Here is a 17720-nt window from a genome sequence, read left to right as displayed (position 1 = left end):
ATTTGTTCGAGACACAGACCAGAGAAATACTTGGTTCATGCTTGGTTCACCTGGGTCATGTTTTGGAAGCTGGTTTTCAGATTTTTTTCCCACTTCCCCTCTCTCCTCTCCTTTCCTTTTAGGAAGTCTTTTACGAAAGTCCTGTTTTACCACCTGTATAAAAATGTAAAGATTAATAAAAAGGAATTCTTTGAAGTGTAAAAAAAAGAAAACACTCTCCTTTTAGGAAGCCTTTTACAAAAGTTCTGTTTCACCGGTTGTATAAAAGTGTAAAGATTAATAAAAAGGAAACCTTTGAAGTGTTAAAGAAAAATGTAATTGAATCTTGTTTTTGAGTTTGGTGTGGGGAAGTACTGTACACACATTTGTAACTCAAATCTTTGCTTCTGGGGATTCTACAAATGTCTTCTAAATCCTAACAGTTTAAAGAAAAATGGAGGTATGTCGCTATATATATCAATGGTTCTCAAACCTTTTCATGTCAAGGACCACCCAACATGATATGTATTTGGCCTCGGACCCCCAAATATTTTGTTCCAGGGACCCCTAGAAGCGAATATTTGAGTTAAAAATGTATATATACTGTATATATTCAAAGATTTGCACACATTTGGCAGATCTACAAGCTCATGCCAAAGAAATCTAAATGACATATGCGTTCTTTAATGGATTATGCCAGTGGCTTCAAAACATTTGCGCCCAAGGCACACCAATGGGCAAGTCAAAATCTCATGTTTTCATAGCAAAAATCTACAAGCTCAGGGACGGTACACAATTGACCACTGTATTGTGAAATGAGTGTGCAAAAAGCACTGATATAGTCAATTAAAAAAATGTAGTGGTATAAATTGCAATGAATGGTCGTGGTCACAAAACCCCTGAACTTGTCTCACAGCACACACATTTGAGAACCGCTGCCTTATGCCAGTTCCAATCACCAGTCCCAGTCTGATGGTTGATGAGATGGTCTTATAGAGTGCTCTCTATAAAGAGGCAGAGAGCAGAAGTGGGCTCCAACCCCTACATCCCCCCCAGTACCACTACCACCACCACCACCAAACAACGCAGCTACAGCTGCGGGGGAGTGAATACCCTGGCCTGGCACGGTAGCATTAATATGGATCAGGCCCCGTCAACCGCATCATCAGACCTCTCACACACAGGGTTAAATGTTGAATTTATCGCACAGCGTTTCATCTCGTGACGATCAAACGGGACCCCGCTCGTGGCAGCAGTTGGGACTCTTAGCTACCAGCTACTGCAACACCCTAGCTCACACGTACACATTGACACACATTGACACACACACACACACTTTTCCTCCACCCCACCCCGTCTGAGTAACACCACCCCCCCAACTCCCCCTACCGCCTGAAGCTGTTCCCCTGACATCAAAAGGAGCTAAGCGCTTTGCATCGTGGGTAAGATCTGGGAGCGTGACGGCTGCAGAGTCTTTAGTCTCATTAAAGAGATCCAGAGCTGCAACTCTGACATTAAAGCACTCTGGAAACTTCTCTCTGCTCAATGCTTGGGATGCCACACGTCCGCAAGAAGAGGAGAAAAAAAACTGTAAATGGTTGTGTGTGGCATAAACAGAGGGAATGAGAAGCAAATGACTTGTGTATTTTTAGTGCAGAATGTTTATCTATTATCTAAGTGGCTCCTATATGTCATGTGGAGTTGTATTAACAGATAAGCAGGGTGATGTTTGAAAGTTTACGTAAAAAAAGATTTATTTATTGACGTTGCACTTTGACATTTCTTAACTTTAAAATTGCTTTAATTTTGATGGAAATACAGTGGAGAAGAGCATTCAGGACATGTTAATGAAGAAAACGGCTTGAGTGAAGGAAACAGTTTAAACTTGAATAGACATTAGGCTGCTAAAACATTAAGCACACACAATATGCAGTTTGACACATTGCAACTCTGCCTATATAGAATACCTCTCATCTTGTACATTTATTTACATCACAAAGCAATGAATGGCAGGAAAGAAAATCAGTACAAGTGTACACAAAACCCCACTGCTTTCCACATTAATGAACAGTGTGACACAGGCCTCAACGCGCTCGACTGTAAATGGGCTTGCTGAGTGTTTGTCCGCCATTTTGCTTTTCAGTCTTCCCTCAACAGTATATAGGGTCTTAATCTATAGTTCAGTGGAACTTGAATCTTTGGTTCAGTCAGCGGTGTTGTATTTTTAATGAGCTGAGCTATACGGTACGCGGGAACAGTATATGGTTTAGCATACCTTTACATATTATGATATGTGTGGCCCAGATTCTGTTATCATGCATTTCTAATGAACAATACTGAGCGTCGACTGTTACTGTAATTCCTTGCTTCTATTCACTTGTCTTACTGTCGTGGGACGTGCCAATTTAGCACACGATACGCACAGACCTACACGGAGTACCAAGGCAGGACTTGGGACCCTGTTGAACCTCTTTGCTTACGCTCTCTCTAAAGTCTAATTTATACTTGGTTGCACACCGGTGACACGCATCGAAAATATCAGATCTACAAGCTCACAACGCGTCGCTTCACGACACATTGTGAGCTTGTAAATCGTCTATTTTCCGGTGCGTGACACGAATTGCATCCAAGGATGAATCAGGCATTAAACTCCCTTTATTTAGCCCCTCTCCAAAACTCCACATCCCTCCCTCCCTCCCTCCCTCCCACAATCTCCACTGCCCCCCCCCCCCTCCCAGAGGAGAGGTGTTGTTTGCCCTTTACAGAATGCCCAGGATGCGTCCCACCCACCAGCGGCAGGGCATGATGACGCGGCAGGCCACACGGCAGCCCTGGTAGTGGTACGGCCAGGGCTGGTAGCCTCCCAGGGGTTCGCAGATCCTCTGGCACTGGGTGTAGCTGCGGCGGCACTCTGAGCAGCAGATCCCCATGTGGTCCAGCATGGGGTCAAAGGTCATGGTGCTCTCCGAGTCCTCGCCCTCCAGACCTCTCTGGCGTGGGGAGTGAGCGGGTGGGGGGGTGGGGGGGGTTGAAAGACAGCGGTTAGTAGTTGTTGGGTTTATTTTCCCATCGTGTACACTGCATAAGCTCGCGTTCCGGCGTCGGGGACGTGTGATGCGTTGGAGGTTTAGTGGCGGAGACGGCTCATCTCAGACCAATTAAAAATACATTTCCGACAGGCGCAGGGATTTGGAGGAGGGGATGTTGTCAGATGTGGGGGTTTTTGTTGTCAAAAAAAAGAAAAAATTCCGACGTGTACGCACACTGTGCTCTAACACCCCCCACCCCCCCCTTTCTGTAGCTGTCAAAGAGTGTGTTGTGTGTGGGGGGGTTGCGGAACACGCCATTCTCTCAGGGGTAGGAAGAGAGAGAGAGAGAGAGTGGGGATTAGGGAACTGGGCCCCAGCATAAGGGATGAGAGAGGGAGGGGAGGTGTGCATGTACGTATGGGAGTCTGTGCGCGCGTGCGAGTGTGTGAGTGTGTGAGTGTGTGTGTGTGTGCATCAGCGCTTGACATGTGGGGAGAGGGAAGGGGGGTCTTGAGTAGAATTATTCACTTGTCCTCAATGGCTGAAAAGAGAGCTTTAGACGGGACTATTCTGAAAGGCTTCGTCAAACAGACAGCAGCGCACAGACACACACACACACACACACACACACACACTTTGTCACACACATTCATACAACAACAATAACAAAAAAACGCCACACCCACGAGCGCTCAGATTTGCTATGACAGGCCGGGCCCTTCGCCGTGACCCTGACATCTGTTGCCTCTCACACAGCTGTGAGAAAGGCTCGCCAGCCGTAGCATGCTCAGGTAGCGCGCTCAGATACCAAAGGACAGCTGTGTGAATATTCTAGGTGGCTGTGGGCATATAACAGAATATAACGGAATAGAATGTAAATGCGTGTACCATTTTGTGTGTGTGCGCACGCGTGAGTGCGTTTGTGTATGCTTACTATATTTGTGAGGACCAAATGTCGTGACAATAGACAATTTACCTGGTTCTCAGAAGAGAAATGGTTGTTTTGAGATTTGGGGAGCTAGGTTTACAATTAGAAAAAGATTCAGGTTGGGGCTAGGATTAGGATTATACATTTAGAAGTCAGTTATGGACGATTTATTATTAGTTGCACGCCGGCTATTTTTTATGTCAAAATGGCAAAGATTGTGAAAATGGCATTCATAAAATCGGTGTCATAAAAACTATAGTATTACAAATGTGTGTGTGACTCACTTGATAGGGGTTCTCGGGGTTGACCTCCGCCTCCACGTCTTCCTCTTCCTCAGCGGCAGGCGCCTGGGGGCGAAGGCGAGGAGGCGCCCTCCTCTTCCTCTGTCCTCCTGCATGCATCAAAGGTTCAGTGTCCTGACAGTAGTAAACCATGCAGATCTCATGGGAACCGCGCGGCTTTTGAGGACGGCCGCGGTTGTTTCCGGGAATGTTAGTTGGAGACGTTTGGATGAATAACCACATAGTTGTCGTTTTTCTCCGAATAGTCGATATTATGCATGGTTTCACGGTCAGAACTTATTCAGACCTTAGCTATTAACAACTTAAACCCTAGATTTAGTTGACCGGACTCCATATTAAGCCCCTTACTTTTCTCCCCCCTCTACACTAAATATCTTTGCCGAAAATAGCAGATTTACAAGCTCACAACATGTCGCAACGCAATGTATTGTGAGCTTGTACATCTGCTAGTTTTGTCAAATGTTTGCCCCAGACTGGGAACGGTTCATATGGTTATTGGTTAATACACTGCAACTTAGGGGTTTTCTACAAATGCATACATTTCTCTTCCTCCGACGTCAACCTGATTTTATGTACAGCCTCATCAGATTCATAAGGCTTCTTTTGGAGTTTTTGCTTCAATAATCACAAGTCATGACCTACAGTAATGCCTAAAATTACATCGGCACGTCACGTGATACCCTCGCATAGTCTCATTAGAGTTGATTCTACCGAAAGGCCATATGTTTTCATTCTGCTAATAATCTTGTTGATGGTGTCTGTTTGCATACCATTAGGGTAGGTGGGGCGGAGCCAGAAAATTGGCAGGTCTCCACACAAATCCTTGATCTTGTTGCTGAGGAAGGCAGAGTCAGAGAGCGGAGTGTCAGATGCCACCCAGATCAGAGAATCTTCTTCAAACTTGGCTGGCATCACTTCATCCTCCTGCAGACAGAAAGGGGTAAGAAGAACACAAATGAGGGGGGGGGGGGGGGGTAATATGCTAACAACTTTTCTCAAACCGACAACTAAGTAAAAAAATTACAGATAGTCCCCCCCCCACCCCACCCAACAGACAAAAAGGTCAAGGTCTTGGTTAGTAATGTTAATACTATTCCGTATTGATCATCATATATACATACATCCTACATTAAAATTGGCTTAAGGGAGGACCGGCTGGCGGGTGGACCTCTGACGTCATAAAAGGGACAAGGACTGACAGACACAAAGATCTCCATATATAGGCATATCAGTTGGATCAGTCGGTAGGTGTGAGGGCCGCGTAGCGTCCCGAACCTCTAGTAGAGTATATTTATTTTCTTTCTTTTTTTTTGAGGGGGGGAGTATTTTTTTCAAGAGGTGGATATCTTCTCCATAGTTTGTAACGAAATCTCGTTTTTACTATATTTGATGATCAGCCTGCCTAACAGACACAATATAGCCTACATGCCCTTTAACAAGAATGACATAAGCTGTGCCATGAGCTTATATATATATGTCTTGTTATGCTCCCAGTACGACACACAGGCATGTAAAAATGGAGAGGCCCTATGGTGTCTTAATAATAATAATTCATACAATTTACATTAGCTTTTCTGAGTACTCAAAGTCACAGAAACAAGCTAAAAACATGATTTGATTAGGGGGGGAAATAGTCAAAAGTTTAAAAACTATAGAGAAAAAAATGTTGAAGAAGGGGATTATGATTAGGTAGGGTAGGGAATGCAAGTCTGAAAATGTGGGTTTTGAGTGTGGTTTTAAATGTGGTGAGGGTGTCTTAAGTGGAACAGGTGAAGGAGTCTGGGCCAATGATTAGGATTTCGGATTTATTGCAGTTGAGTTTTAGGAAGTTTGATAGCATCCATGTTTTGATGTCGGTCAGGCAGGAGGTGAGGGTGGAGTGGGAGATGGCAGAGATGGTTGTGGAGGGGAGGTAGAGTTGTGTATCATGATCGGCATAACAGTGGAAACGGAGGCCATGTCTGCGAAGTATCTGTCCGAGGGGGAGCATATACAGGATGAAGAGGAGAGGGCCAAGAGCCTTTGGGGACACCATGGGGCACAGGAGATGCAGTTGTTCATGGAGACTGCCAAGGGATATCTACATAGGGATATCTATGTAGATATCCTTCTCCATCCCAGTGTTAAAAGTGATATTTTTGGTTAAAACTAACGTTTTTTGTGCAAACGTTAAATCTCTATATTGTGTAACAGGGGTCTCCCCAACTCTCCAGGTCTTGAGTAAACATAAAATAATTTTTCAGTGTGATTGCCAGTGTAATCCAGTCAGGAGAGAGTACGGTACCCATTTATCAGCTTCAGTTTTCAGTTTGTTCAGTTGCAATTTAGTCCTGAGCTGAAAATGCTTTTTCTATTTACTAAGGAGATGAGGAGAGAACAAACACTCCACAGCAATTATTACTATCAGAATATAGAGCTATTTAACAATTATTTTAACTAAGAAATATCACTTACAGCACCTTTTAAGCAACGTCTGCCAAGTCACAGCTCATTAAAGTCTGATGGACTGGAGATGGAAGATGGCCTCAATTGCTCCTTTTTTCAAGGAGGGGGAATCATCAAATAAACTAATGAGATATCCCAAAGAGAGACTCCGTAAACATACTGACACACATTAGTGTGTGTCTGTGTATCTACAGTATTACAGTATATAGAAAGTTGATGTATAAATATCCACAGCCCGCAGGTAAGATGGGAATACTGGGGGAATGGCTTTTGCCTCGGAGGTGCTTGTTCTCGAGGTTCGCGGTACACTACCCACACAGATGTTTGGGGAGTTTTATCCACTAGCCTCCCTTCAGTTCAAAATGATTTGCTCGAGGGACAAATAACAGCAAGCGTCCTTCTCCTCTGCAGGACCGATAAGGGTTTTATCAGAACCGCTCCCTCTGGAAGAGAGAGTGTGTGTGTGTTTGTGTGTGTGCGTGTGCGTGTGCGTATGTGTGTGCGTGTGCGTGTGTGTGTGTGTGTGTGTGTCTGTGTGTCTGTGTGTCTGTGTGCATGTGTGTGCATGTGTGCGTATGTGGCTGGGCACATGTGTATGTGTCTGTGTATGAGTGTATATCTATCTGCTAGTGTGTATATGTGTACATTTATCTGTATCTCTGTGCTTGTGCATGTTTGTGCGCTTATCTAAACCACAATCTCATTCTAAATGATAGCAGATGACCAGCCTGAAGCGACTATTATAAATCTCTCCATCCACACACACACAAACACACACACACACACACACACACACACACACACACACACACACACACACACACAGATGTGAAATAAATGATCGTTTATGAGTCAGAGCGAGGCAATAAGAGCAGCCCTGCATGATAACTAATTGTGTGTGTGCGTGTTTATGTGTAACTCGCCTGAGAACAATCACGTGCGCTGTGGATTTATGTGCATGCAAGGCATATGCAGACCTAAATGATTTTAATTGTGAGACGGCCTGAGTTCAACAGTCGCAGACTGTGAGTGTGTGCATATGTCATTGTGCGTGTGTGTGTGTGTGTGTGTGTGTGTGTGTGTGTGTGTGTGTGTGTGTGTGTGTGTGTGTGTGTGTGTGTGTGTGTGTGTGTGTGTGTGTGTGTGTGTGTGTGTGTGTGTGTGTGTGTGTGTGCGTGCGTGTTCTGTGAATTAACGAGCACAGTAGAAGGGTTCTGCGGTAATAATGTCTCCATAATACACACGTCTGTGCTGTGTGCTTTCCATCTGGAACCAAGACAACAGAACTGTACTAAAGCTAGGACGGACAGACAGACAGACAGACAGACAGACAGACAGACAGACAGACAGACAGACAGACAGACAGACAGACAGACAGACAAGGAGACAGACACACAATCCTACCAGGTCAAGGGTCAGGGAATCCTTGTTGAGAGCCTCTACGTCGGGCAGACGGGCTTTGACCTGAGTCTTGATGTAGCACTTCTCTCCCCCAGCAAAGCGGATGCCTGTGATTCCCTAAGGACGCCAGGACAGAATGATGAATGATTAAAGAGAGAGGTGGGGAAACTACTGGGATTTGGTCAATTTAGCTTTGTTTGTCCTTAAATTGGGACTGGTTTGAGTATATGACAGGAAAAACAATAGATAACATTATTCTTGACCACTAATGTTAAGAATGTTGTTTAGATAGCATGTTGTTTAGACAGATGCTAGGTGTGATGTTTACCTGGTATCCTAGTTTCTTTGAGGCACTACATTGTTCTCTTTGCTCTCCCCTCACACTATGTGACTGTTTGCCTTGTTGTTTGTTTACTGGGGTCATGCTTGCTTACCCTGCTTACTCTGATTTTGCACTAAGTCGCTCTGCATAAGAGTGTCTGCTAAATGCCTATATTGTAAATTGTATTAAGTTCCTCTGCAGACCTGATCATTTTGTTGGCTGGATTCGTTTTTCGCTTTTTTGTCTTGAGCCTAAAGGCTAATTTATACTTCATCCTATCCTATATTAGAATTGGCTTAAGGGAGGGCTATAACTCCCATAACCATACAGAAATCTCCATATATGGGCATAAAAGGGACATGGACTGACAGATACAGAGATCGCCATATATGGGCGTATCAGTTGGATCGGCGTGCGGTGTAGGTGTGAGGGCCGCATTGCGGCCCGAACTCTAGATGTGAGGGCCGCTATATGCGGCCCGAACCTCTAGTCTTTTTAGTCAGATTTTCGGCGAGCGCAGCACAATGAAGTAGGCTATATAGATTTCACCAAAACTTCCATGGCGAGTAGTTCAGGTCCTTCTACTTACGATCTGGAAGTCATGCACCTCTTCGGCCTCGTCGATTCCGGCACCGGTGCGGAACCTCTCCACGTTGTTGGCCGTGTCGATCTCCATGGAGCCCTCCTCCACTTTGCCATTGATGCTCATGCTGTAGTGGACATTGTACACCTGAAACACACACACATGCACACACAGTGTGATAGTTACCGTAGATGTTAGATTGGCATGTCAGGTATGAGTTCCCTGAACCTAATAACCCAACCTCAATGCACACACACACACACACACACACACACACACACACACACACACACACACACACACACACACACACACACACACACACACTCTCTCTCTCTCTCCCTGCAGTCACTCAGTCTTGTCCTGTCATCTCCTCTCATGTCTTTGACTCACACAATAGAATGTCTGTCTTCCTTTTTCTCTCCATGTCATTTCTGTTGCCCATTTCTCTCTTCTGAGTATGTTTTTTCTTTCAGTTCAAATACCTCCCTATCTTTCTCGTTCTCTCTCCCCCCCTCTCGTTCTCTCTTCCTCTGACACGCACGCACGCACAAACTTATTAGAGAGACCAAGAAACTGTCTTGTCTGCATGGTAAACAGAATGAATGCGAACACAACATTTGCCCTCTTTGGTGAGGTTAAAGAATGCTGTGATTTTTTTGTTCATGCTTTCACGAACAACCTTTTTTTTTTTTACATAATAATATTATATACCAAAATGAAGGGAATATTCATCCTTTAACTCCACACACCTCTCGACCCTGGAGCATCAGCTGGACCAGAAATGATTCATAACCACACACACAAGGCTTCCATTCATATGTCTGGCCCCAGACTGTATAACCTGGCTTTCTACGTGGAACTGTGGTATTTCATTTACATTTTTACTATTTACCTAAGCCTGCCACAGAAATAATGGTTAAACAAGCCATGGCCTGTCCCTGTCCCCAACTCACCCGTTCTCCACAAAAATCCAAATGAATAAATAAATACATGAATTAATTAATTAATTTAATAAATATTGTAGGCTGAATGAATAAACAAACACAACAAATCAAACCAAACACTTACGTGTTTGTCGTTGTTGTTCCAGAAGTAGAACGCCCCAATGGCCCCGAACAGCAGAAGGATAGCACCGGCGATAAGCACTGCGATCCCGGCCTTCAACAGGCGTCCTGTGGCGGCGGGTTTGACGGCCACTGCGGTATACGCCTGTACAGTAAACGACAAGCATTCAATTCTTTAGAAAGGGGAAAAAGATAGGTCGATCTATTGCCGTAATAATGCCATTTGGTTACAATACTAAGTGGTAAAATAGTTCCATATTTATCACAGTGTCAGATAGCCTAAAGAAAACCACTTTTTAAGTTAATAACAACAAGGCAGCTTGTGGTAGGATGGTCGATCCAGTGCAGGGAGGCTGATTGAACAGATCTCGTTTAGCCAATATGACGACCAATTGTGTATTGTTCCCATAGAGCAGTGGTTTTCAACCTTTTTCATATCAAGGTCCATTATTTATTCAGCATTTGAGCCACGGAGCACCGTTTGATGAGATTTTGCCACTCAGACCCAAAGAATATTTTGTTATCGTTGATACGATTTTGTCCACAATTCCATGCTGTAGGCTATTGATGTGGTAGGCCTACCATTAGGAGAGATAACGGGCAAACGTTGATCAAAATAACAATTCTTCAATTAAGTAATGCAGATGTTTAACAATAATTGATGAGAGCCCATTTGGTATCATTTTACACTCGCAGGAGTTAAAGATCTATAAGGGTCCATTTGGTTACCAACTCTCCATAATTTAAGCTGGGGACCACCTGGAACCCCCTCAAGGGCCACTGGTGGTCCCCGGACCACTGGTTGAGAACCACTGAAGTAGATTGTTCCCGGTGCTGGCGTGGCTCTCTCCAGTGGACACTTAACTTTGGACCCTCTCTCCTCTCCGCCTGACTGTCACACTTACCGGTGGCATGAAGTGCTGCATGTCCTCGGGCCCCGCTGAGGCGATCGGTACTTTCTCCGTGCTCCCGGCCATGTCTCCTCCGACTACGACTAAAGACTGAACACCTGAGTAGCTAGCTACACTGGGACCACTAACTCACCCCCCCCCCCCCCCAGCCGAGTCTCTCCCTCCCCTGTCCCCCCCTCTCTCTCCATGTTTTTCACCGCCCCCCCCCCTCCTTCTCAAACAGACCTGCTCATTCACAGAAGTCGTGTTTTATCACCACCAGTGTGAGTGGTGTAAAGTAACAAGTACATTTACTCAAGTACTGTACTTAAGTACAATATTTTGAGGTATTCTTACTTTACTGGAGTATTTCCAGTTTTCAGTACTTTTACTTCTACACTCCACTACATCTCAGAGGCAAATATTGTAGGCCTACTTTTACTCCACTACTATTATTTGAAAACTGTAGTTACTAGTTACTTTTGATTATTATTACAAAACATATTAATCACTTCAGCCCTATATTCATTTGAAAATAGCTGATCTACAAGCTCACATGCGACCATTGTGAGCGATTTTTATACATTTGAAAACTTGTGAAATGGGACATTCTGCATAATGAGTACTTTTAGTACTTTAAGTACATTCTGATACCAATACTTGCACATTTACTCAAGTACATTTTTAATTCCGGACTTTTACAGAGTATTTCTACATTGCCGTAGCCTATTGACACTTTTACTTAAATAAATAAAAATAACTTTTTCCACCACTGCTCATTCACAGAAGTCATGTTTTTATAACAGGCTTGTGGAAGTGACCAGGGGAAGGTATGCGTTTCTGTTTTTCACCTGCCACTCTTCTTGCCCTCGTCAGTCGTCAGGGAGGGCAGCCTGCATAATGAGTACTTTTGGCACCCCCTGCCCTGGGCAGGGGTTGCTTCACACACTGTACTTGCGTGACACTGGTTGGAATAATGGTGCAAATGAAGCTTGAACCAGCGTCGCAGATTAGAGAGAGATGGCGATAATAAAACCAGATAGCAAAACAGCTCAAGGGGTCCATGGGAAATCTGCAACGAGTTAACCTTTCGCTCTTGTGAATAATGGTTCGATTATATGGTGATTACGGCCATATATTTTCTTGATGTATGCTTATCGCCCGCGTATTCATTAGGGGAAAGAAGAAAAGGTCAGGAATTCATTAGCCTACCCGAGGAATGGATGGGCACTGGTCACTGGGCAGGCCAGGCTGCAAAACACATAAAGACTCTACGGATGGCGGACACTCTCCTCAAATCACCTTGGACAGTTCCCTCTGCGAGTACTAGCCTATACTGTTTGTTGTTGCCTCTCCCGCACACTCTCTCTCTCTCTCTCTCTCTCTCTCTCTCTCTCTGTGTCTGTTTCACTCTCTGTCTCTTTGTAACTCTCACTCACACACACACACACACACACACACACACACACACACACACACACACACACACACACACACACACACACACCATCTCACTTTCTCTTTTGCAAACTGTGCTGGAGGAGGTTAAAGGTGACCCCGGAGGAATGTGCCATGTTTTCTCCAGCTCCAGAGGCAACACGTAGGTTACAGTGTGTGCAGTGGACTGAGAAGTTAAATAACCTTCCTTCTCTCTCTCTACCTCCCCACCACAACCCATTCACTCCCTCCACGCGTTCACAGACTCCGAAGCTGCTTTTGTGTGATTAAAATTGTATTGGATCCATGTTCGTGAAGGTCAGCGAATGATAATGAGGAATTCCGCAAGGCTGCTCGGCACGTATTTGGCACAAAAGAAAAATCACTTTCTCATAGTGTGGTGCAGGGGGGAAAAAAAGTGTTCTCTGATTCTGGCGAGGAGAAATAAAACACGTTATCATTGAGGAATTTGTCAAGCCTTGGCTTACGATCCCTTTTGTGCCCTTTAGTGTTTCAGGAGACATTACACACCAGTTCTCCATAAATGTCAAGATTAAATCACATAGGCCATTTTTAAAACCCAATAAGGCTATGCCACACACACCCCAAGCATCGAATGAGAAAGAAATAGCTCAAGGAGAGTGAGGTATTGGTCTCTCCATGATTCCGTGGGGCAACAAAGTATCTGTATCTGCCATTATACTAGCCTACCTTAGCATCTGGTCAGACACAATAAATCCAATTCACAAGAGGGACTGACCTTCTCGTGGCACCTGCAAGGGCAGGAGCCCACCGCCGTGGCAACAGCGACACCTGTTGGCCGTTAACGATGACTGACGTCAGTAACATTACTGTAGGCTATACGTTAAAGGAATTCAAACGAGGCAACGTTTTCGGAACTGCAGTTTTCAAGTTTATTTTTCTCTTAGAATATTGTGATCATAAGAAATCTGTACAATTGTCATTATTGCATTCAAATAATAATAAATTCATACATTGTTATCAACTTGATACATCCTGGTTCTCCGGCCTCAAACTGAATAGTTTTGTGGGCCATTTTAAATAGTAAGCATGCTTAAAGGTCAATATTTACAATTCATATTTACATATCTTCACTTTTTAATTATTACTTTTATAAAAAATAAAGTCTCTGTATGTACAAAAAGAAATTTCCATAAGATACACTTTATGTCTAACAAATTCCCCCAAAGTGACTGAATGGACTCCCAAATGTAGATTTTACATTAAAACATTTAAAATTCCAAACACACAAAAAGCGTGTATATTACTGCATATACACATCCATGGCAACAAATAATCTCATAAGTTTTTTTTACACATGATTCTCATTGTCAATGATTCATAAATTATATATATTTTTGTTTTAAACACAGTGTACAGTTCTTCAAGTGTGTGTTTGTGTTTGTGTGTGTGTGTGTGTGTGTGTGTGTGTGTGTGTGTGTGTGTGTGTGTGTGTGTGTGTGTGTGAGATGTCAGACGTCATTGGTGGGACAGCGTGCCGGGGAGGGGGTGTAAACAGGTATGGAGACGTCGCTGATCTCCTGGTGACACTGGACCCGCGCCGGCCTCGGAGGGGTGACCAGGACGTAGTCGTACTCTGTGTGCAGCACCTTCTCGTAGACGCTCTGCAGGCCCACTGTCTTGGGGAGGTGGGCCTGGTAGAAGTTGTCCCCCCTGCGGTGGGGGTCCCGCGGCAGGGAGGCCGTCTTGGACATGCCGTTGAAGGAGGAGACCACCACGGTTGGGGCGGGGGGGATGCCCGGCGATGGCGACGGCGCGGCGTTGGCGCGCACCGCCGTGGGGCTCCAACAGCGGTCCGAGTGGCCGAGGACCTTACACTCGCTGGTGCACGCCCATAGACCTGAGAGATACAGAGGCAGACAATGTTATAGATCTGTAATCTAGAAGATCACTGGTTCTCAACGTGTGGTCCCGGGGTCCCCCATCATGGTGTCCTTGAGGGGGTTCCAGGGGGTCCCCAGCTAAATGAGTTATGGTTAGAAACCAAATGGATCCTTGTCTGTAACTCTGAGAGTGTACAAACCAAATGGTGAAATGGACCCTTACAGATCCATTTCCATTTGTACACTCTCAGAGTTAAATGAACACTGAGGATTTTACAGTATAGATTGGGGTCCCAGAGATATCAAATTGCATCAAATGGGGGTCCGTGGGCTATATGCATAACAAACTGGGGATACTTGAAATGGAATAATTTGGCCAACACACAGATCTCACTTTGATACTCCTCCATCATCAATCTTATCAATATTCAGTTCTTTGCCCTTACCATTTTGAGCCACAATGGGTGGGAGGAGGGCCCCATCTTTCTTCAGGCCAGTATCTGGTCCGCTGACGTCACTGTCACTGTCATTGAAGTCACTGTCACCCTTGCCACTGTCTTTGCCACTGAACACTGGGTCCCTGGCAGAGATGGTCGTATAGGAGTTGCCCTTCCAGATGGTGATGGGTCTCACCGCCTCCTTGCTATTCCCATAGCCAGGCAGAGTGGAGTAGCCCTGTAGACAAGACAGAGAAATAGCCTACCTCAATTAATATCACTCCCCACTATATAGTATAAATTCCTTATGTGTGCAGAACAATTACTGTATATATTTAAAACATAAATCTGAATTCTCACCTCATGCTTATTCCCCCGGGGCTTGTTGTCTGAGTCATACACACAGGGGACCTCACTGCCATCCTCTGAAGCTGAGCACATGTCACTGCTCCCTGGGTGAGCTGAGGTGAACCCCCCAGGCTGGCTGGCGTAGGAGTGCTCCTCGAACCCTTCCCCTCCCGCCGTCCCGTGGAGAGGCAGCAGCGGGTTGTCGATGTGGGTCCGACTCCGCTCTAACGTGTCCTTCTCCCCGTACGAGTCGCTGTCCTCTCCGCTCTTGTCTCGTTTGCGCCGGTTGCAGGTGGTGGCGATGAGGATGATGGCGAGCAGCAGGAGAGTGCAGCTCCCCGCGAGGACGACGATAATGACCACCGACAGGTCCCACTGTGCGTGTATGTCATCCCCCCCGCTGGTCCGGTACACGGTCCTGTCGCTCGGCGGGGCGCCCGCGACGAGGAGGAAGTGCAGCGTGGCGGTGGAGGTGAGCGCGGGCCGCCCGTTGTCGCTCACCGTGACGATGACGCTCAGGGTCTCGTCCACGTCGTGGTGGCTCAGCAGCTGATTGAGGTAGATCTCACCCGTGGCTTTGTTAACGGAGAACGCGGACGTCTCCCTGGCGGCCAGACTGTACGATAGTTCCGAGTTCGCGCCCTCGTCCGCGTCCCGCGCCTCCACCTGCGTGACGACGTAGCCCGTGGGTGCGTCGCGGGGCAGGAGCACCTCTGCAGAGCCGTTGTTGAGGGCGGGCTGCGTAACGACCGGTGCGTTGTCATTCTGGTCCACTATCCGGACATAGACGCTGGCGCTGCCTGAGAGGGGCGGGGAGCCTCCGTCGCTGGCCGTGATGCGGAGCTCCATGTGTTTCATCACCTCATAGTTAAAGCTCCTGAGCGCGTAAAGCGAGCCGCTGGCCGGGTCCAGAGACACAAAAGTTGAAATGGGAGAGCCCATGAAGTACGTGTCCGCCAGTTTGTAGTTGACCTTCCCGTTTTGCCCCAAGTCCAAGTCTCTCGCAACCACGGTGGTGATGTACGCGCCGGGAGCGTTGTTCTCCACCACGGACACGTCGTACACGGGCTTACTGAACACGGGAGCGTTGTCGTTCTCGTCCGTCAAACGAATGGTGTACTGGGTGATGGTTCTGAACGGAGGCGAGCCTAAATCCTCCGCGACTACTGTTAAATTATACTCGGGGATCTTCTCCCTGTCTAAGGGGCTAGTGCTGACGATCATAAAGCTGTCTTCGTAGGCTTGCTGCAGCCTGAAGTGGTCGTGTCCATACAGAGTGCAGTGCACCTGGCCGTTAGCGCCGCTGTCGCTGTCCGAGGTGCTGACGAGTGCAACAAAACTCTCCCTGGCCGCCGCCTCGGTGATGTACGCGATCCCCGCCGTGATGGATGTCATGGGGGTGATGGAAATCTCCGGAGCGTTGTCGTTCACGTCCTGCACCTGCACTACGATCTTACAAATCGCCGGGCTCGGGTTCTGACCCAGGTCGGTCGCCTGGACGTCGAACTCATAAGTGTTCTTACTCTCAAAGTCGATCGGGCTCTCGAGGGTGAGGCGTCCGGTTTTCCGGTCCACTCTGAAAAGTTGTCTAATCTCGGAGGGCACCTGGTGGCCGAACCCGTACACCACCTCGCCGTTCAGCCCCTCATCCGGGTCCTCTGCGTTCAGGTCCAATAACAGAGAGCCCACCGGCGCGTCCTCGGGCAGGTCCACAGAGAAACTGTTCCTGTCGAACACGGGACTGTTGTCATTATAGTCTTTCACCTTGACGTTGATGCGCGTCGTTCCGCTGTGGGATGGGTTGCCGCCATCCATAGCAACTAGATCCAGTGCGTAAGAACTCTGCGTCTCTCGGTCGAGTTCCTTCATGAGGACCAGCTCCGCATATTTAACCCCATCGGCTCTGCTGAGCACGTCGATGGAAAAGTGACTGTTGACGGAGATCTGATAGCTTTGGATGTAGTTCGCACCCACGTCCTCGTCCACGGCAAAGTCCAACGGGATCCTCGTGCCCACCGCCGTGTTCTCCGAGACCTCCAAACTCGACTCTTTTCGGGGGAACTCGGGGGAGTTGTCGTTAATGTCCTTGACCTCCACCTCGACGTGGATGAGTTTGAACTGCTCTTTGGAGAAACTGACCACGTCGAACGCGATGATGCAGTGCAGGATGTGTTTGCAGATTCTCTCCCTGTCTATCCTCTCCCCGATGGCCAGCTGCCCGTCGCTCTCCCTCAGACGGATGAAGGATGAGTTGAACTGTTTCATCATCCTGAAACTGGTCCTGGAGCCCGGGAAGGGAGAGGAGGAAATGTCCTTGGCCAAGTTTCCGATTACAGTCCCCGGCGCGTCCTCTTCAAATGTCTGAAATTTCACCGTTTTCCCCCGTGTGAGAGCCGTCAGGGCAGCCAGAAAGATGCACATCGGCACCAGACCGTTCCACCCTGTTCCTCCCATCCTTGACACTTTGACAGAGAAATTATAATAACAAATTCAATCAACTGTCCACGTTCAACCAAACTAAGTTGAAAAAAAGAAGCCTTCCCAATAATTTCTCCCTTTCTTGTCGATTCTCCGCCACAGCTTTTTTTCTTCCTATAAAGCCTATATATTATAATGCCATAGGTTTGACAATGCGCACGCTGTATGTATGCGCTCTCCTCGAGGTGTGTGCTCTCTCAGCGCGAAAG

The 17720-nt window shown here is 46.6% G+C and overlaps 2 protein-coding genes across 2 annotated transcripts; both read right to left on the bottom strand.

Annotated features, from left to right (window-relative positions):
• Nucleotides 1-2706: 2706 nt before the first annotated feature.
• Nucleotides 2707-11090, bottom strand: LOC308094094 (leukocyte cell-derived chemotaxin 1-like). The gene is made up of 7 exons (XM_080440554.1): nt 10962-11090; nt 10061-10201; nt 8996-9136; nt 8088-8201; nt 5009-5162; nt 4221-4327; nt 2707-2969 (listed from the first exon to the last, which is right to left on the bottom strand). The coding sequence occupies exons 1-7, from the start codon at nt 11031-11033 to the stop codon at nt 2739-2741; spliced, it is 960 nt and encodes a 319-aa protein (XP_080296680.1). The 5' UTR covers nt 11034-11090; the 3' UTR covers nt 2707-2738.
• Nucleotides 11091-13876: 2786 nt separating this feature from the next.
• Nucleotides 13877-17487, bottom strand: LOC308093077 (protocadherin-8-like; the record flags this gene model as incomplete). The annotated part of the gene is made up of 3 exons (XM_080439285.1): nt 13877-14265; nt 14695-14923; nt 15046-17487. The coding sequence occupies 3 exons, from the start codon at nt 17485-17487 to the stop codon at nt 13877-13879; spliced, it is 3060 nt and encodes a 1019-aa protein (XP_080295411.1).
• Nucleotides 17488-17720: the final 233 nt, after the last annotated feature.

Source organism: Gymnoscopelus braueri (assembly GCF_963280865.1).
Source record: "Gymnoscopelus braueri genome assembly, chromosome: 10".
NCBI classification, from domain to species: Eukaryota; Metazoa; Chordata; class Actinopteri; order Myctophiformes; family Myctophidae; genus Gymnoscopelus; species Gymnoscopelus braueri.
This window is presented reverse-complemented; position numbering and strand designations above follow the sequence as displayed.

What these genes read in the sequence shown, in the direction of transcription:
- LOC308094094 (XM_080440554.1), bottom strand. Translation starts at nt 11,033, where the DNA reads ATGGCCGGGAGCACGGAGAAAGTACCGATCGCCTCAGCGGGGCCCGAG. An exon ending in AGGTGCATGACTTCCAGATC is followed by an intron (nt 8,202 to 8,995) that starts GTAAGTAGAAGG and finishes TGGCGTCCTTAG; the next exon opens with GGAATCACAGGCATCCGCTT. An exon ending in CCGCCCCACCTACCCTAATG is followed by an intron (nt 4,328 to 5,008) that starts GTATGCAAACAG and finishes TGATGCATGCAG; the next exon opens with GAGGACAGAGGAAGAGGAGG.